The 20,749-nt window shown below is 37.0% G+C and overlaps 1 protein-coding gene across 3 annotated transcripts in view; it reads left to right on the top strand.

The window, feature by feature from the left end:
• The window catches only part of AQR (aquarius intron-binding spliceosomal factor), a 116,063-nt gene that overhangs the window by 58,021 nt on the left and 37,293 nt on the right, over positions 1 to 20,749 (top strand). For all 3 annotated transcript variants that reach the window (XM_068548856.1, XM_068548853.1, XM_068548864.1), the window contains 5 exons: positions 1,112 to 1,222; positions 3,667 to 3,776; positions 15,856 to 15,991; positions 17,876 to 18,085; positions 19,899 to 20,036. In XM_068548856.1, coding sequence (XP_068404957.1) covers positions 1,112 to 1,222; positions 3,667 to 3,776; positions 15,856 to 15,991; positions 17,876 to 18,085; positions 19,899 to 20,036 — 705 coding nt within the window. The remainder of the gene's footprint in view (positions 1 to 1,111; positions 1,223 to 3,666; positions 3,777 to 15,855; positions 15,992 to 17,875; positions 18,086 to 19,898; positions 20,037 to 20,749) is intronic.

Here is a 20,749-nt window from a genome sequence, read left to right as displayed (position 1 = left end):
GTGTATCATTTATATTTATCTATTTTGTTCTTTTAGCATATCTCTTGTATAGGTTTTTCTTAATGGCTGCTCTAGAGAATTACAGTGTACATACTTACCTTCTCACAGCCTACTTAGAATCAGTATTCTGTCTCTTAAATTGATTGGAGGATCCTTGCTTCTGTATAGGTCCCTTTACCTTCCCCTTTTATGTTGTAGTTGTCATATGTTTTACCTGTAAATACACTGAAAATACCATCAGGCAATATTAGAATTTTTTCTTGCAGACATCAAACATATTTTAAAGAACTCCAGAGGAGAAGAATAGTCTGTTATATTTACCATTTGTCCTTTATTCCTGATATCTCAAGTATCCTCTGGTATCATTTCCTTTGTCTGAAGGATTTCTTTTACCAGTTTTAAGAGCAGATCAGCTAGCAATGAATTACCTTTATTTTCCTTCATATGAGAATGTCTCTAATTCATCTTCATTCTTTAAAGATATTTTCACTGGACAAAGAATATTGCATTGATAGTTTTCTCCTTTCAGCACTTTAAAAATGTTATTCCACTTCCTTTTGGCTTCCACGGTTCTGATGAGAAGTCCACAGTCATTTGAAACATCTTTTTGCTATATGTAATATATCATTTTTCTCTGGTTGCTATTAAGATTTTTTTTCTCTGTCTTTTCCAACCATTTAATTATTATGTGTCTGGCCTTAGATTTCTTTGGGATTATTCTGTTTATGGTTAAATGAGCTTCTTGAATCTGCGATTTATGTCTTTTGCCAGATTTGGGAAATTTTCAGCCATTATTTCTTTAAATACTTTTTCTACACTGCATGCTTTTCCCCCTCTTTCTAGGATTTGAAAGATATGTTATACCTTTTAATATTGCCTCATAGATTCACAAGGCTGTGTGTATTATTTTTTTTATCTTTTTTTTATGCTTGTAGTTCAGGTTGGGTGATTTCTATTGATTTGTCTTCAAGTTCACTAACTCTGTCTTGTCCATTCTGCATTGAACTTACCCAGCGAATTTTTTAATTTATTTTACCTTTCAGTTTTAAAATCTCCATTTTCTAGCAATGTGATAACTTAGTAGTTTGCTATGTGTTCATCTGCTTTTTAGGTTGTGGGCCCACCAGGTACAGGAAAAACAGATGTGGCAGTCCAAATCATATCCAACATCTACCACAATTTCCCAGAGCAGAGGACTCTGATTGTTACTCATTCCAATCAGGTAAGAGAGAGAGTGTGTACGCACGCGTGCGTGCACGCACGTGCACACATGCATGTATGAGGTGGACATGCGTGTATGGAGCGGGAGATGCATGAAAGCACAATGGAGATTTCTGCTTATATGATAACCTGATTATGAGCTCACAGAATACCAGGAAAGGCTGATGAGCATAGTGTTTGTTTATCACTGGTCATAACCAGCCCATATTGAGAAAAATATAAAAACATTCTTTTATTTCGAATAGAGGCAGTCCAAATGTGGAAAAGCTGAGCAGAATATTTGGATATGTGGTAATTGCCTTTTTCTCCCATCATCCATGCTTACTTTGAGATCAAAAGCATTACCCCTTACTAGTAGTATTTTTCTACTAGTAGAATGGATATTCCTAAAAGACTAAATCCAGATCATATTAATACTGGATTGAATTTTAAATCCTTATAAAATATGCATATGAATATGTATATTACATGGAAGGACAATTTTAGGTTGCAGGTCTAACACATAAGGCATTTATAAATAGCTAAAACAAGCAAAACAAACTCCTTTCTTGTAAATAATGGATGAAAAATGGTCTTTACATCTGTATGTGTGCTGAGGTAATTATTCTGAAGCTGTCACTACCATAGAAATGAAAAAGAACAAATGATATTAACTCATGTAAAATGTGACAGGGAGCTAGCTCTCAGAACATTCTGAAACATGTTATGAAACTCACATGGTAGTCTAAATCTCCAAAGGTACTTGTTTTCTCTGAATACGTGTTAACAATAGTGATTTCAGTTGACCAGTTCTTTAAAAAAGTTGGTCTACAAAGAAACACTTCATTTTTTAGAAGGCTAAATGTTATTTACAGTTATTCATCAACTTAATCTCAGGATTTTAAAATTAATAGTATCCAATTCATTCACTTACGTTTTTATTTCTTTAAAGTTTATAAGTAACTGGCCTGGTGTACTAAAATTGTGCACAAGAGAGGGTTAAGACTTTATCTTGATAAAAGAAACAAACTGTGTGAAGACTTTTTTCTTCTATTTAATAAAATTCAGTCTGTAATAATTTTACCTATTTGCAGATTCTTAGAATGAATAAGGAATTATTCAGTGTTGTTTTAACATAATATTTTTTAGTAAATTTTGTCATAACTTGATAATGACTTTCTATAGTATCCTCTACTTATGACTGTCTTGTGTAGCACAATTATAGAGAAGGTTATTTTGCAAAAATAGCCAAAGACTTCTTTGCTCCTTTGATAATCAGACCATCCTCTTTAACGCAAACTGACGTTGATTTTTCACAACTCTTGTTTACCAGATCTTGGTTCCCATCTATAATTCAAGCAGTTCTCCAACATCACTTTAATTCACGATGAAATCTTGCAGTTTTTTCTGAGATTGCAATGTGCTAGTATCTTTTGTCCCCTAAATCTATGTGGTTCGTGAGTTTGGATAGGAAAGGTTTGGACAGTGAGTAATGCCATGTGGTCTGATCTATTGCATCTCAAGTTTTAGATGGAAAATATCAAGAGTTTAGATTGTGTGAATTTTTTTCCTGAAGATTTATGTTTATCTCATCAGTTTCTGAGCTCTAATTGCTAGAATTTTGATAACAAAGAATATCTGTATACCTTATGTAGCCTGGATGTTTACAAGACTGGATGTTGACCTCACGGGGCGGGGTTAAACTAATGGTAAATTGGGAGAAATATTTGAGTGGGGGCTAATTTTTAAATGTCATCTTATTAGCATATCTTTCCATGCAATGAAACTTTTGCCTTTCTGCAAAACTTTATAATTGCAGATGTTCAGATAGTAAATACTAGGATTTCAGGGAGCCCCAAATACGAACATTTTCATAGGTAAGTGGCTTTCATCAGAACAGTTTGCGATGAGTGCTCTGCTTCTTATTGTATAGAGAGCTAATTTAGACTTTAAGTCTGAGATTTGAATGATGCACTTTACCTTTCCTCTCTGTGATCCTTTTGAAGTATTCTACCCACACATCTCCTAAGAGGACTTCTCCAACCACAAAAACTTTTCAGTTTTCTGCAACTCATGGAAATTCTGTTAAATAAAATGAGACTTAATGTGATAGTTAATTATTTTAGTAATTTTTACTACTTGAGAGAAATACATACTGAGCCAAAGCCTTCTCTTTTCATAAATTATCAGAGATGTAATGGATAGATGGTTTTTATGATTTCCAGTTACTAATTTGACCAAGTACACGTATGTAGCAATATCAGAAATCAATAAAAATACTATTTTGTTTAAATTATAAATGGCCTTAATATAAGATGTTTCCTTCTGTGTTTTGACTTTGATTCTTATCTGACTGGGCAAGGCTCATTCGTTTCTATCCTTCTGATTGTTAGTTTTTGTTACTTTTAAAGGAGCCTACTGATTCTATAAAATTCTCCATCATTCTTTTTTTTTTTTATTTTCCAGGCCCTGAACCAGTTGTTTGAGAAAATCATGGCTTTAGACATTGACGAGCGTCACCTCCTGCGTCTTGGTCATGGAGAAGAAGAGCTGGAGACGGAGAAAGATTTCAGCAGGTGAGCAAATGGGGATTAGTTTTGAAACGGTATACAAAGAATTTTTAACCTTCTCCTCTTTTTCTTTAATAAAGAACAGGAAAGGAGAGCAATGAATAATCCAACTGAATTCTGAAGGGTTCTAGTGTAACCTACTTAGGCTATACTAATTGAACCCAGAGTCTGTTCAGGATTTCCCTCTGCTCCAGTTCTACATGTTTATGCCATTTTTTTCCTCATACAGTTATTTCAGTGAAGAGAGTTATCTTTTCGTCTTTTTTAAATTGCAGATATCCATTTGCTTTCTATTTATTGAAGTAATTTTTAATGTTGCCAAACCCAAACTGTATGTTACGCAATTCCTTTTCACATTTCATCTACACATTTAATTTGCATTTATTTTAGGCACCAATGAGCTGGATTCATTTAATGAAATGCAGTTGGAGATTAATGATAGTATAAGCTTTGGGGTTGTAAGTATTATTTCAGGAACTTATTGCCAGTTTAGCTGGACTTTAAGCTTAATATTACATATTGTAAGGTGACTAAAACTTTAGAAGTCAAATTTCTTCTGCTGTTAGTATTTTGGTTTTTTTCCTTTAAAGTTGCTTTATGTTAGCTCATTTCATTTATATTTAAATTCATTTTTAAAGCATAATTTCAGTCAATAGGTGTAATTAACAGCTGTACATAATAAATACAGCCTTTGACTACTGAACATTACTTTTGACTGAATAGATTATAGACATCAGAAGAGCTAAAAGAGTGTTAACTTACTATGTTGCATTTATTTTGAGTCCTTGTATTAAAGAGATCACCCAACAGTTTTTTTTTTAACCTCTTTATTGGAGTATAATTGCTTTACAGTGTTGTGTTAGTTTCTGCTGTATAACAAAGTGAATCAGCTATATGTATACATATATCCCCATATGCCCTCCCTCTTGCGTCTCCCTCGCACCCTCCCTATCTCACCCCTCTAGGTGGTCACAAAGCACCAAGCTGATCTCCCTGTGCTATGCAGCTGCTTCCCACTAGCTATCTGTTTTACATTTGGTAGTGTATATTTGTCAATGCTACTCTTTCACTTCATCCCAGCTTACCCTTCCCCCTCCCCATGTCCTCAAGTCCATTCTCTACGTCTGCATCTTTATTCCTGTCCTGCCCCTAGGTTCATTAGAACCGTTTTTCTTTTTTTTTTTTTTTTTTTTTTTGGATTGCATATGTATGTGTGTTAGCATACAGTATTTGTTTTTCTCTTTCTGACTTCACTCTGACTTCTTTATGACAGACTCTGGGTCCATCCCCCTCACTACAAATAACTCAATTTCATTTCTTTTTATGGCTGGGTAATATTCCATTATATATATATCTGGCACATCTTCTTTATCCATTCATCTGTCGATGGACACTTAGGTTGCTTCCATATCCTGGCTATTGTAAATAGTGCTGCAATGAACATTGTGGTACTTGTCTCTTTTTGAATTATGGTTTTCTCAGGATATATGCCCAGTAGTGGGATTGCTAGGTCATATGCCAGTTCTATTTTTAGTTTTTTAAGGAACCTCCATAGTGGCTGTATCAATTTACATTCCCACCAACAGTGGGAAGGGGGTTCCCTTTTCTCCACACCCTTTCCAGCATTTATTGTTTGCAGATTTTTTGATGATGGCCATTCTGACCAGTGTGAGATGATACCTCATTGTGGTTTTGATTTGCATTTCTCTAATGATTAGTGATGTTGAGCATCCTTTCATGTGTTTGTTGGCAATCTGTGTATCTTCTTGGGAGAAATGTCTATCTAGATCTTCTGCCTATTTTTGGACTGGGTTGTTTGTTTTTTTGATATCTAGCTGCATGAGCTGCTTGTAAATTTTGTAGATTAATCCTTTGTCAGTTGCTTCATTTGCAAATATTTTCTCCCATTCTGAGGGTTGTCTTTTCGTCTTGCTTATGGTTTCCTTTGCAGTGCAAAAGCTTTTAAGTTTCATTAGGTCCCATTTGTTTACTTTTGTTTTTATTTCCATTTCTCTAGGAGGTGGGTCAAAAAGGGTCTTGCTGTGATTTATGTCATAGAGTGTTCTGCCTATGTTTTCCTCTAAGAGTTTTATAGTGTCTGGCCTTACATTTAGGTCTTTAATCCATTTTGAGTTTATTTTTGTGTATGGTGTTAGGAAGTGTTCTAATTTCATGCTTTCACATGTAGCTGTCCAGTTTTCCCACCACCACTATTGAAGAGGTTGTCTTTTCTCCATTGTATATTCTTGCATCCTTTATCAAAGATAAGGTGACCATATGTGTGTGAGTTTATCTCTGGGCTTGCTATCCTGTTCCATTGATCTGTATTTCTGTTTTTGTGCCAGTACCATACTGTCTTGATTACTGTAGCTTTGTAATATAGTCTGAAGTCAGGGAGCCTGATTCCTCCAGCTCCGTTTTTCTTTCTCAAGATTGCTTTGGCTATTCGGGGTGTTTTGTGTTTCCATACAAATGGTGAAATTTTTTGTTCTAGTTCTGTGAAAAACGCCAGTGGTAGTTTGATAGTGATTGCATTGAATCTGTAGATTGCTTTGAGTAGTATAGTCATTTTCATAATGTTGATTTTTCCAATCCAAGAACATGGTATATCTCTCCATCTGTTGGTATCATCTTTAATTTCTTTCATCAGTGTCTTATAGTTTTCTGCATACAGGTCTTTTCTCTCCTTAGGTAGGTTTATTCCTAGGTATTTTATTCTTTTGGTTGCAATGGTAAATGGGAGTGTTTCCTTAATTTCTCTTTCAGATTTTTTATCATTAGTGTGTAAGAATTGAAGAGATTTCTGTGCATTCATTTTGTATCCTGCTGCTGTACCAAATTCATTGATTAGCTCTAGTAGTTTTCTGGGAGCATCTTTAGGATTCTCTATGTATAGTATCATGTCATCTGCAAACAGTGACAGTTTTACTTCTTTTCCAATTTGGATTCCTTTTATTTCTTTTTCTTCTCTGATTGCTGTGGCTAAAACTTCCAAAACTATATTAAGTAATAGTGGTGAGAGTGGGCAACCTTGTCTTGTTCCTGATATTAGAGGAAATGGTTTCAGTTTTTCACCATTGAGAATGATGTTGGCTGTGGGTTTGTCATTTATGGACTTTATTATGTTGAGGTAGGTTCCATTTCTACCTCCTTTCTGGAGAGTTTTTATCATAAATGGGTGTTGAATTTTGTCAAAAGCCTTTTCTGCATCTACTGAGATTATCATATGGTTTTTTATCCTTCAACTTGTTAATATGGTGTATCACATTGATTGATTTGCATATATTGAAGAATCCTTGCATTCCTGGGGTAAACCCCACTCGATCATGGTGTATGGTCCTTTTAATGTGCTGTTGGATTGTGTTTGCTAGTATTTTGTTGAGGATTTTTGCATCTGTGTTCATCAATGATACTGGCCTGTAGTTTTCTTTTTTTGTGAAATCTTTGTCTAGATTTGATATCAGGGTGATGGTGGCCTCATAGAATGAGTTTTGGAGTGTTCCTCCCTCTGCTATATTTTGGAAGAGTTTGAGAAGGATAGGTATTAGGTCTTCTCTAAATGTTTGATAGAATTCGCCTATGAAACCATCTGGTCCTGTGCTTTTGTTTGTTGGAAGATTTTTAATCACAGTTTCAGTTTCAGTGCTTGTGATTGGTCTGTTTATATTTTCTATTTCTTCCTGGTTCAGTCTCAGAAGGTTGTGCTTTTCTAAGAATGTGTCCATTTCTTCCAGGTTGTCCATTTTACTGGCATATAGTGGCTTGTAGTAATCTCTCATGAACCTTTGTATTTCTGCAGTATCAGTTGTTACTTCTCCTTTTTCATTTCTAATTCTGTTGATTTGAGTCTTCTCCCTTTTTTTCTTGATGAGTCTGGCTAATGGTTTATCAATTTTTTTTATCTTCCCAAAGAACCAGCTTTTAGTTTTATTGAGCTTTGCTATTGTTTCCTTCATTTCTTTTTCATTTACTTCTGATCTGATCTTTATGATTTCTTTCATTCTGCTAACTTTGGGGTTTTTTTGTTCTTTCTCTGATTGCTTTAGGTGTAAGGTTAGGTTGTTTATTTGAGTTGTTTCTTGTTTCTTGAGGTAGGATTGTATTGCTATAAACTTCCCTCTTAGAACTGCTTTTGCTGCGTCCCATAGGTTTTGGGTCGTTGTGTTTTCAGTGTCATTTGTTTCTAGGTATTTTTTGATTTCCACTTTGGTTTCTTCAGTGATCTCTTGGTTATTTAGTAGTGTTTGTTTAGCCTCTGTGTGTTTGTAGTTTTTACAGTTTTTTTCCTGTAATTGATATCTTGTCTCATAGCATTGTGGTCGGAAAAGATACTTGATACGATTTCAGTTTTCTTAAATTTACCAAGGCTTGATTTGTGACCCAGGATATGGTCTATCCTGGAGAATGTTCCATAACCACTTGAGAAGAAAGTGTATTCTGTTGTTTTTGGATGGAATGTCCTATAAATATCAGTTAAGTCCATCTTGTTTAATGTGTCCTTTAAACCTTGTGTTTCCCTATTTATTTTCATTTTGGATGATCTGTGCACTGGTGAAAGTGGGGTGTTAAAGTCCCCTACTTTTTTGTGTTACTGTCGATTTCTTCTTTAATGGCTGTTAGCATTTGCCTTATATAGTGAGGTGCTCCTATGTTGGGTGCATAAATATTTACAATTGTTATATCATCTTCTTGGATTGATCCCTTGATCATTATGTAGTGTCCTTCTTTGTCTCTTGTAATAGTGTTTAAAGTCTGTATTTTCTGATATGAGAATTGCTACTCCAGCTTTCTTTTGATTTCCATTTGCATGGAATATCTTTTTCCATCCCCTCACTTTCAGGCTGTATGTGTCCCTAGGTCTGAAGTGAGTCCCTAGTAGACAGCATATGTACGGGTCTTGTTTTTGTATCCATTCAGCCAGTCTATGTCTTTTTGTTGGAGTATTTAATCCATTTACATTTAAGGTAATTATTGATATGTATGTTCCTATTACCATTTTCTTAATTGTTTTGGGTTTGTTTTTGTAGGTCTTTTCCTTCTCTTGTGTTTCCTGCCTAAAGAAGTTCCTTTAGTGTTTGTTGTAAGGCTGGTTTGGCAGTGCTGAATTCTCTTGGTTTTTGCTTGTCTGTAGAGGTTTTAATTTCTCCATTGAATCTGAATGAGATCCTTGCTGGGTAGAGTAATCTTGGTTGTAGGTTTTTCCCTTTCATCACTTTAAATATGTCCTGCCACTCCCTTCTGGTTTGCAGAGTTTCTGCTGAAACATCAGCTGTTAACCTTTATGGGGATTCCCTTGTATATTATTTGTTGCTTTTCCCTTGCTGCTTTTAATATTTTTTTCTTTGTATTTAGTTTTTGATAGTTTGATTAATATGTGTCTTGGCATGTTTCTCCTGGGATTTATCCTGTATGGGACTCTCTGTGCTTCCTGGACTTGACTGACTATTTCCTTTCCCATGTTAGGGAAATTTTCAACTATAGTCTCTTCAGATATTTTCTCAGGCCCTTTCTTTTTGTCTTCTTCTTCTGGGACCCATATAATTCGAATGTTGTTGCTTTTAATGTTGTCCCAGAGGTCTCTGAGACTGTCCTCAATTCCTTTCATTCTTTCTTCTTTATTCTGCTCTGTGGTAGTTAATTTCCATTATTTTATCTTCCAGGTCACTTATCCATTCTTCTGCCTCAGTTATTCTGCTATTGATTCCTTCTAGAGAATTTTTAATTTCATTTATCCTGCTGTTCATCATTGTTTGTTTGCTCTTTAGTTTTTCTAAGTGCTTTTTAAACGTTTCTTGTATTTTCTCCATTCTGTTTCCAAGATTTTGGATCATCTTTCCTATCATTACTCTGAATTCTTTTTCAGGTAGACTGCCTATTTCCACTTCATTTATTTGGTCTGATGGGTTTTTACCTTGCTCCTTCATCTGCTGCATATTTCTCTGTCTTCTTATTTTGTTTAACTTACTGTGTTTGGGGTCTCCTTTTCGCAGGCTGCAGGTTCATAGTTCCTGTTGTTTTTGGTGTCTGCCCCCAGTGGCTGAGGTTGGTTCAGTGGCTTGTGGAGGGGCCTGGTGCCTATGTTCTGGTGGGTGGGGCTGGATTTTGTCTTTCTGGAGGGCAGGGCCGTGTCCATTCGTGTGCTTTGGGGTGTCTATGAACTTAGTATGATTTTAGGCAGCCTTTCTGCTAATGGGTGGGGTTGTGTTCCTGTCTTGCTAGTTGTGTGGTATGGGGCATCCAGCACTGGAGTTAGCTGGCCGTTGGGTGGAGCTGGGTCTTAGCGTTGAGACGGAGATCTGTGGGAGAACTCTTGCCGATTCATATTACATGGGGCTGGGAGGCCTCTGGTGGTCCAATGTCCTGATCTCGGCTCTCCCACCTCAGAGGCTCAGGCCTGACACCAGGCCAGAGCACGAAGACCCTGTCAGCCACATGGCTCAGAATAAAATGGAGGAAAAAAGAAAGGAAGAAAGGAAAAAATAAATAAATAAATAAAAATATTTTTTAAAGTTATTAACATAAAGAAAATAATAAAAATTAAAAATAAAAAAGAGAGCAACCAAACCAGTAAACAAATCCACTAATGATAACAAGCACTAAACACTAAACTAAGATAAACATAAAAATCAGAAACAGATCAGTCGCAGACAGCAAACCCCTAGTCTACAGTTGCTCCCAAAGTCCACTGCCACAATTTTGGGACGATTCGTTGTCTATTCAGGTATTCCGGAGAGGCAGGGTACATCAAGTTGATTGTGGGGATTTAATCTGCTGCTCCTGAGGCTTCATGGAAAAATTTCCCTTTCTCTTCTTTGTTTGCACAGCTCTTGGGGTTCAACTTTAATTTTGGCCCACCTCAGCGTGTAGGTCGCCCTCAGGCATCTGTTCACCGCCCAGACAGGAGGGGGTTAAAGGAGTGACTGATTAGGGGGCTCTTGCTTATTCAGGCTTGGGGGAGGGAGAGGTGTGCTAATTATAATTGGATATGGGGTGAGCCTGAGGCGGCAGAGGCTGGCGTGACGTTGCGACAGCCTGGGTGCGCCATGTGGTCTCCTGGGGAAGTTATCCCTGGATCACGGGACCCTGGCAGTGGTGGGCTGCACAGGCTCCCAGGGGTTGGGAGGGGGAGGCGGGTGTGGACAGTGACCTGTGCTTGCACACAGGCTTCTTGGTGGCTGCAGGAGCAGCCTTAGTGTTTCATGCCCGTCTCTGGTGTCTGCGCTTATAGCCGCGGTGCACGCCCGTTTCTGGAGCTCATTTAGGCGGTGCTCTGAATCCCCTCTCCTCGCGCACCCCGAAACAGTGGTCTCTTGCCTCTTAGGCAGCTCCAGACTTTTCCCCGGACTCCCTCCCGGCTTGCTGTGGGGCACTAGCCCCCTTCAGGCTGTGTTCACGCAGCCAACCCCAGTCCTCTCCCTGAGATCTGACCTCCGAAGCTCGAGCCTCAGCTCCCAGCCCCCACCCTCCCCAGCAGGTGAGCAGACAAGCCTCTCAGGCTGGTGAGTGCTGGTCAGCACCGATCCTCTGTGCAGGAATCTCCGCTTTGCCCTCTGCACCCCTGTGGCTGTGCTCTCCTCCGTGGCTCCAAAGCTTCCCCCCACCGCCGCCACGTGCCGTCTCTGCCAGTGAAGGGGCTTCCTAGTGTGTGGAAACTTTTCCTCCTTCACAGCTCCCTCCCAGAGGTGCAGGTCCTGTCCCTATTCTTTTGTCTCTGTTTTTCCTTTTTTCTTTTGCCCTACCCAGGTATGGGGGTATTTTCTTGCCTTTTGGGAAGTCTGAGTTCTTCTGCCAGTGTTCAGTAGGTGTTCTGTAGGAGTTGTTCCACGTGTAGATGTATATTTGATGTATTTGTGGGGAGGAAGGTGATCTCCACGTCTTACTCCTCTGCCATCTTGAAGGTCCCCCTCCCAAAATTTTTTAGCTTTTGAAAAGTCAGAGGGCAAGATCAACACACATTAATTTATTTAGGGCTGTAGATTCTTAATTTTGGATCAGCTTGTAATGCTTCCCTGAATTCTTCCCATGGGTATTTCTTCTTATTAAACCTAACTTACACCAGTGGGCTCAACTGTAAAATCTACCAATCCATAATTCATTGAATGTATGGGTGCTCATGGAATGCTAAATAGTGTAATTATAAGTGTGGTGCAGTTCAATTTCTGGTATTTAAAGATATTATAATAGAAAAGCAGCAGAATTTTTAAAATGATTTCAGGTACTACCAAGTTTCTCAGGAAAAAAGTACTTTTTGCTTTCTGATAGGCAAGTCAAGCTCCAGATCTTGTTAATAATGTGTGTGCTTGTTTGATTGTGCATTTATTTCATATTTCTCTCTTTGTCATAATTAAAAAGAAAAATAGTGAATATTTTTTCACAATAAAATTAATATCACTTTCCCTAAAGAAAAATTTTTGTATCTAGTAAGATAGCAGAGAGGGAGTGATCACTCATAATGCTACTTCTCCCAAACAAGTTTTTATTAGTCTCTTTTTCAATAATCATCTGTAACTATGCTATTATTTATAATTGTGTACAGGCATACCGCAGAGACTTTGCAGATTCCGTTCCAGACCATCATAATCAAGTGCCTATCACAATAAAGCGAGTCACATGGATTTTTTGGCTTCCCAGTGCATATAAAAGTATTGTTTACACTATACTATAGTCTACTAAGTATGCAATAGCATTATGTCTAAAAAAACAATGTACATGCCTTAGTTAGAAAATACTCTATTACTAAAAAATGCTAGGCATCATCTGAGCCTTCAACAGGCTGTAATCTTTGCTTGTGGAGGGTCTTGCCTCAACGTTGATAGCTGCTGACTGATCAGGGTGGTGGTTGCTGAAGGTTGGGGGGGCTATGGCAACTTACTAAAATGAGACAGCAATGAAATTTGCCATGTGGATTGAATCTTCCTTTCTCGAATGATTTCTCTGTAGCAGGCAATGCTGCTTGGTAGTATTTTACCCACAATAGAACTTCTTTCAAAATTAGAGTCAATCCTACCAAACTCTGCTGCTACTTTGTCAACTAAATTTATGTAATATTCTAAATCCTTTGTGGTTATTTCAACATTCTTCATGTCATCTTCAGCAGGAATAGATTCCATCTCAAGAAACTTCTTTCTTTGCTCTCCCATAAGAGGCAACTCCTCATCTGTTAAAGTGTTATCTTGAGATTGAGGCAATTCAGTCCCATCTTCAGGTTCTACTTCTGATTCTAGTTCTCTTGCTACTTCTACCACAACTACAGTTTTTTTTCCTCCACTGAAGTCTTAATCCCCTGAAAGTCATCCAGGAGGGTTAGGATCAACTTCTTCCAAACTCCTGTTAATTTTGATATCTTGACCTCTTCCAGTGAATCACGAATGTCCTTAATGGCATCTAAAATGGTGAATCCTTTCCAGAAGATTTTCAGTTTATTTTGCCCAGAACCATCAGAGGAATCACTGTCTATGGCAGCTATAGTCTTACAAAATGTATTTCTTAAGTAGTAAGACTTGAAAGTCGAATGACTCCTTGATGCATCGGCTGCTGAACAGGTGTTGTGTTAGCAGGCCTGAAAACAACATGAATCTCATTGTACATCTCCTTCAGAGTTCTTGGGTACCAGGTGCATTGTCGATGAGCAGTAATATTTTGAAAGGAATCTTTTTTCCTGAGCAGTAGGTGCAAACAGTGGGCTTAAAATATTCAGTAGGCCATGTTGTAAACAGATGTGCTGTCATCCAGGCTTTGTTCCATTAACACAGCGCAAGCAGAGTAGATTTAGCATAAGTCTTAAGGGCCCTAGGATTTCTGGAATGGTGAATGAGCATTGGCTTCAACTTAGAGTCACCAGCAGCATCAGCCCCTAACAAGAAAGTCAGCCTGTCCTTTGAACCTTTGAAGCCGGGCACTGACTTCTCCTCTCTAGCTATGGAAGTCCTAGATGGCATCTTCTTCCAGTAGGAGGCTGTATTTTTTCTACACTGAAAATCTGTTGTTTAGTGTAGCCATCTTCATTATCACAGCTAGATCTTTTGTATAACATGCTGCAGCTTCTACATCAGCACTTGCTGCTTCACGCTGCACTTTTACGTTTTGGAGACAGCTTCTTTCCTAAAACCTCATGAACCAACCTTGGCTAGATTCAGACTCTTCTGCTGCTGCTCCCTCACCTGTCTCAACCTTACTAGAATTAAAGAGAGTGAGTTACAGCCTTGCTTTGTCTGGATTAGGCTTTGGCTTAAAAGAATGTTGTGGCTAGTTTGATCTTCTGTCCAAACCACTAAAGCTTTTTTCATATCAGCAATAAGGCTGTTTTACTTTCTTATCATTTCGTGTGTTCACTGTAGTAGCACTTTTTTAAAAAAATTCATTTATTTATTTATGGCTGCGTTGGGTCTTTGGTGCTGCGTGCGGCCTTTTCTCTAGTTGCGGCGAGCGGGGGCTACTCTTCATTGTGGTGCGTGGGCTTCTCATTGCGGTGGCTTCTCTTGTTGTGGAGCACGGGCTCTAGGTGCGTGGGCTTCAGTAGTCGTGGCTCGCAGGCCCTAGAGCACAGGCTCAGTACTTGTAGTGCACAGGCTTGGTTGGTTGCTCCGCGGCACGTGGGATCTTCCCGGACCCGGGCTCGAACGCGCGTCCCCTGCATTGGCAGGCGGATTTTTAACCACTGCGCCACCAGGGAAGTCCCTGGAATAGCAATTTTAATTCCCTTCAAGAACTTTTCCTTTGCGTTCACAACTTCACTAACTGTTTGGTGCAAGAGACCTAGCTTTTGGCCTGTCTCAGCTTTCAACATGCCTTCCTCACTAACCTTAATCATTTCTAGCTTTTGATTTGAAGTGAGACATGCAACTGAACACTGAGAGGCCATTGTAGGGTTATTAATTGGCCTTAACTTGAATATTGTTGTGTCTCAGGGAATAAGGAGGCCTGAGGAGAGGGAGAAATATGGGGGAATGGCCAATTGATGGAGCAAATCAGAACACACACACAACATTTATCAGTTAAGTTTGCCATCTTACATGGTCATGGTTTGTGGCACCCCAAAACAATTACAATAGTAATATCAAAGATTACGTATCACAGATAGCAAATGTAATAATAATGAAAATGTTTGAAATAGTTCAAGAATTTCCAAAATGTGACACAGAGACATGAAGTTAGCAAATGCTTTTGGAAAAAACAGCACTGATAGACTTGCTCAATGCAGGGTTACCACAAACCTTCAATTTGTAAAAAATGCAGTATCTGCAAAGTGCAATAAAGTGAAGCACAATAAAATGAGGTGTTCCTGTTCCTTGCTCTTTAAAATTAATTAGTAGACTTTTTTTTAGTATAGTTTTAGATTTACAGAATAATTGAGCAAATATTACATAGAATTCCATTGTATGTTGCTTTTTTTTTTTTTTTTTAATTAGCGTTAAAGGATTGAAGGAGGCACTTTTTATGGTGGAAAGAGCATACATAGGCTTTGGGATCCAATTCTGGTTCCACTTTTTTTCTTAACTACCTATCTCTGGGCCGGGTACTCTCCAAATTTTAGTTTTCTTACTCATTCAGCAAACATTTATGAACATACTTGGTCCAGATGCCAAGCTCCATGCTCTATGCCAAAGAATGATCAAATAAATTTTAAAATTACTTTTCAAAACCTTTAGAGCTAATCTACTTTTATGATGGTGCTATTCAGAGTAGCCAATCTGTAAACTATATTCTGGTCTGTTATGAGATGCACTAGCACCTGAATGCACTGTAGTGTTTCCTTTTTTGTGAAGGTCTTTTTATGAAGAAAAAAAAAAAAAAAAAAGCTGAACCAGAGGTGTGTTTAGTAATGTAGTTGATTTTCCTGTCTCACAGACCACTAACACATTTGCAGATCAGCCCTGATCCATAGGGTACATTTCAAGTAGCTTTAGTATAAAATAACTCAAGAACTGTCACTTATAGTAAATATAAACTTATGTTTTCTACCGTTCTTTTTTTCTCTTGGCCATTTATCGTTTCTATTATGATTTTCTTAAATATTTTGCTGACAGTTTCCTTGCAAGTCTCTTCATTATGTAATTTTGCCTTTTTGCTTAATTGAAATTTTTAGGTATGGAAGAGTTAATTATGTCCTAGCTCGAAGAATAGAACTTTTAGAAGAAGTCAAACGATTGCAGAAGAGTCTAGGGGTTCCAGGAGATGCTTCATATACTTGTGAAACTGCAGGCTATTTCTTCTTATATCAGGTAAGAGATTAAGGGTTTTTAAATCATACTTTATTGTAATATGGTCTTCAGTTGGAAACTGGGATGGGTTCTGGAGATCCTTTCTTGAAAGCTTACTTTTTTGTTGAGTAGATTAAAATATATGCTATTGCCAAAGCTATGTTTGTGAGTGTTAAATGTTTGTATTTCCTGTTATCTTCACTTTTGTTTGCTAAATAACTTTGCTTGATGACTTATTCAGTGAAAGGCCAGTGTTGCTACTTTAAAATCTTTTTTCTTTTTTTTTTTTTCTTGCTATTGACAAAGTTTCTAGTCTCTCTCTCTTTTTTTTTTTTTTGGTTTTGTTTTCATTACTATAGAACTATAACCAAACAGTCTAGCTACCCAGTGGTAACAAATACAGTTCTTTAACTTACTTTTGCTCTGCATATTAATCAAGTAATGAAGAAAAACATACTTTCTTTTTAAATTTCTAGAAGTACATTTTGTTTTAGAATTAATTTCAAAGTAGGAGTTTAAGTTAAACATTCTTTGACTTCAATTTAGAGGCATGTTTTTGCTTTTGTTTGGGGGTGTGAAAATTAATGAGAAATGTAAAGCCAAATAAAATAAATAAAAATAAACTTTAAAAGTCAACTGGTTTACTAATAATTTTAAATGGATTAAACATAAATAATGAAGATTTTTGTATAACTGTATTTGTTCTCTTTGTTCTAATGCTATTTGTATATTTTAGGTATAAATCATAACACTGAAATTGTAAAATGTATATGAAAAAAAGAGTTTATGCTCATTATAAGCAGATAAACCAGTTGAGTCCGTTCAGAATGAGCTGATTTCATGGTTCCTTGTGAAACACAGGACATATGCATGATCTTGCAAAGTTGTCTGCATTAGACTCAGACTGTTAAGAACTTTGAATAATGGAATAAAGATCATGGTTAAATGCATGTTTGTCACAACATAAAAATCACTAGGCTCTCAGTGAAAACTAGTTTTAAAAGTAATAGAAATAATATATAAATTATAGAACCTTAGGTAATAAATTTGAGAAATATGAACTTGAGGCCTCACAAGGCCTCACAATTTTGAACACATTGGGAAAGTTGTTTAAAAAGGGAATTCTCAAGCTCTGTCCCCAGAGACTTTGTTTTAGTAAGGTGTGGCATCCAGGTATCTACATTTTTATTTAGCTTTTTAGATATTCTGCCTAAGGACCACACTTTGAGAAACACTGAAATTATAACAGAGAAACTGAGAGAATTACAAAAATGGAGATTAAGCAGGAACTGAGTAGAGCCATAGTTAACATTTATAGCAGGAGGTAATTGAACTACCTATGTCACAAAAGTCATAAAATGAGCTTTCAAATATATACGCAGCTTAACCAGAAGTTCTTTATAAGTATACTAAAGAGAATTGGAAAAATTATGAAGGTCTAGGATAAGGGTTGACAAGTGCTAAATTGATTAAAAAGCTACTAGAGCTGAACTTAACCATATATGGAGAGAAACTGAAATAGTGAAAAAATGAGGAATTTCTTTGTCCAGAGAGGTTTTTTTTTTTTGATCATCAATCATAAATTGTTTTGAATATGCATAGAAAATCTGAAACGTCTGAGATAAAGTCCCATGAGATGATCCTGAGGTTCTTTCTCATCCCATCTGTACATTTTTTATCAAAGAGGTTTTTTTCCTACAGTCTTAAAGGTTACTTTTATAAAAGAAGGGCAGTGTATCAGTGACTTGGATAAGAAATAGTCCTGTTGGGTCAAAGATTGCTTTTCTTTTCCTTTTCCTTTTCTTTTACCTACCAAATCTTATTTTTACTCAATTCGTTTTTTATTTTATTATTTAAAACATAAGAGCTGGCAAATTTAACCTCAAGTCTCTTTTTTTCTTACAGGTAATGTCTCGTTGGGAAGAGTATATCAGCAAAGTGAAAAATAAAGGTAACACGTTGCCAGATGTCACTGAAGTCTCCACTTTCTTCCCTTTTCATGAGTATTTTGCAAATGCCCCTCAACCCATTTTTAAAGGCCGATCTTATGAAGAAGACATGGAAATTGCTGAAGGATGTTTCAGGCATATTAAGAAAATCTTTACTCAGCTTGAGGTAAGGGTTCTCAAGTTCTTTTAACTTTCCTTTAAAGGTTTTAAGCTTAGTTTGTTGTTTTTTTTTTAAATGTAGTAAGTGGAATATTCAAACCTAGCAAACCAGATTATTACTTTTAAGTGAGATTATTGGAAGCATTTATTTTTCTAGTTGAAGAAATAAGTAAAAATTAAGATATGAATTGAATCCCCATTTTTCTGGCTTTTCTGGTGTGGAAGTCTTAGTGTTTAAGAAAGGAATGCTTTCATTAGGAGATTTAACAATGGTTCTTTGATTTGCAATTTGGCCATTCTAAGTTCTTTATGCCTTTGATCTGTAAACAAAAAATGAGGTTGCTATGTTAGCCAGGATGACTGTTCCTGATTATTAAGGTGAAATAAGAATCGCCACTATATAAAGGGGACAGAGAAGAATATGTTTGGAACCCAGGGAGCCCCGGGATGCTTCATAGTTTTCTCATTCCTTATTGGAAACATCATTGGAAGACTACAGCAGTGCTGTAAAAAGATTGCATTCAGGCTCAGATTCCTCAGTAAGAACGTTTAGGATTACTTCAGATAAAAAGGACAGAGACCGTGTCTTTTTTAAAGTCTTTGTACCTTTTAGATATGATTTTATTCCTACAACGATACCTGGCACATAATAGATGTTCAGAAAACACTGATGTATGGTGTGAGTAGGTGGATAGAAATGGATGGATGGTAGGTACAGAATAATAAATATATAATGTATATACATATGTAGTATATATGTAGTATGATAATGATAAATAAAATTTTAAAACCTGCAAAACAGTATTATAGTATGTTTATGATTACATAAATAGAATGTAAAAGGATAAAAACATAATTTATAATAGCTGTCTGGGGAGAGAGTGGGAAGAAGGATATATGCAGGGTACCTCCACCTGTACCTGTGATGCTTTAATTATTTTTAAAAAAACAAAAACAAATGTTTGAAAGTCTGAAGTAACTATGATATAATGTTCCGATTTGATAAAACTTGATATTAGGTGCTCTGCATGGACTTGTTTGCTCCTCACATCCACCTGTTGTCCGTTCCCCTCCTCTCCTCTATGGGGGATCCTCTGCCATGGTCAGGGCTGAGACTGGTCCCTGGAGTTTTAATTTTCCAGCCTCTCATGTCAGCTGACTTTTGTCTGGGTTTAGCCAATGAGAAATGTGGCAAAAATAGAATAAAGAGAGAAGCCAGGATATTTCTGCACCAGCTCTCTCGGCCTGAGGTTTCGTCTCTTCCGTGGCTCCAGTTTCTGCTGACCTGGCCCACCGCAGTTCCAGCTTATTCTGGTACCCCAGCTTCTGGGCTCTGATAACACTTCCTCCTCATTATCCTTCCTAGCCTAGGAATGGTCATAATTTCCTGCTGTTGCCAATCTCTGGGTTACTTTGCCATTCCCTGGTTGGCTTTTCTGCTCCTCCATCACCTGTATAACGAGCTCCCTGCAATAAATTCCCTTTGTTATGAATGCTTGAAGTAGTTTCTGTTTTCCTGGAGAGACCTTGAGTAATATAGACACAATGGTGATTGATATTTTATTCAGTATTTTTGTTGATACTGTAAATATTTTATCTTACACCAAAAAAAACAGTCCAAATTGTAGCTTGACTGTCAGTTATTATTTGAACTCAATTAGTACCTTATTAATCATGGACAGAATTACGATTCTTTAGGCTTAGTTTATGAGATATTTATATTAATTTCTCATATTGTCTCATAAACTGGATTGTATGAATATATGCATGAACTGTTTATTTTCCTAAAATAGTATCTCATTGTTCCCCCACTTCCATAGGAGTTTAGAGCCTCCGAGCTGCTTCGAAGTGGACTAGACAGATCTAAATACCTTTTGGTGAAAGAAGCCAAAATCATTGCTATGACCTGTACTCACGCTGCCTTAAAACGACATGATTTAGTCAAGTTAGGCTTCAAGGTAAAGACTTATATTTTAGTTCCTTAATTCATCTATGCAGCTGTTAGTTCTCTTCCCTTCCCCTGCCCCTCCCCTCCTTTCCTCTCCCCTCCCTTCCCCTCCCCTCCCTTCCTCTCCCCTCCCTTCCCCTCCCCTCCCCTTCCCTTCCCTTCCCTAGGCCATTTCCCTTGGACATCTGCTTCTTACTGAATTTTGCATTTATAGTTACTTTAAAATGTCTCTTTTATAAGTGATGATAACCTCCCATGTTTATATGATTAGTAAACTCTATATCTAATTTTTCTAAATTTAGTTATCAGACATATGTCCTTTAAGTAACATTATAACCATATGATTGTCTAACTAACTTCTAATACTTGTTAAGGTACATTAATTTATTTTCACTACGTTAAAAAAAATCTCCAAACAGAAGTAAAAGCTTTATACAAATAATATTTGACAACGTTTTTCACCTATTAGAAATCCGTACACTTGTTTACCTTTTAAGCACACATCCACTCCCAGTTATTTGTTCATTCAGTAAATAAAAAGCCATCTATGTGAGGATGTGTAATACAGTTATTTAGACTGTCAAAGGAGGTATTTAAATGACTTCATCTTAAGATAAGGACTGGAGAGCTAAAGGGCAAGACAGCCTGTTACTTGTTACTCAGTTGAAATGGAATGTAATAATTGAGCAGTAAATTTGAATTTGCAGACACTTTGTAACTTTG

The sequence above is a fragment of the Eschrichtius robustus genome, chromosome 1 (assembly GCF_028021215.1).
Source record: "Eschrichtius robustus isolate mEscRob2 chromosome 1, mEscRob2.pri, whole genome shotgun sequence".
Classification (NCBI taxonomy): Eukaryota; Metazoa; Chordata; class Mammalia; order Artiodactyla; family Eschrichtiidae; genus Eschrichtius; species Eschrichtius robustus.
The sequence above is the reverse complement of the archived record's forward strand: the minus strand, read 5'-3'. Positions and strand labels throughout refer to the sequence as shown.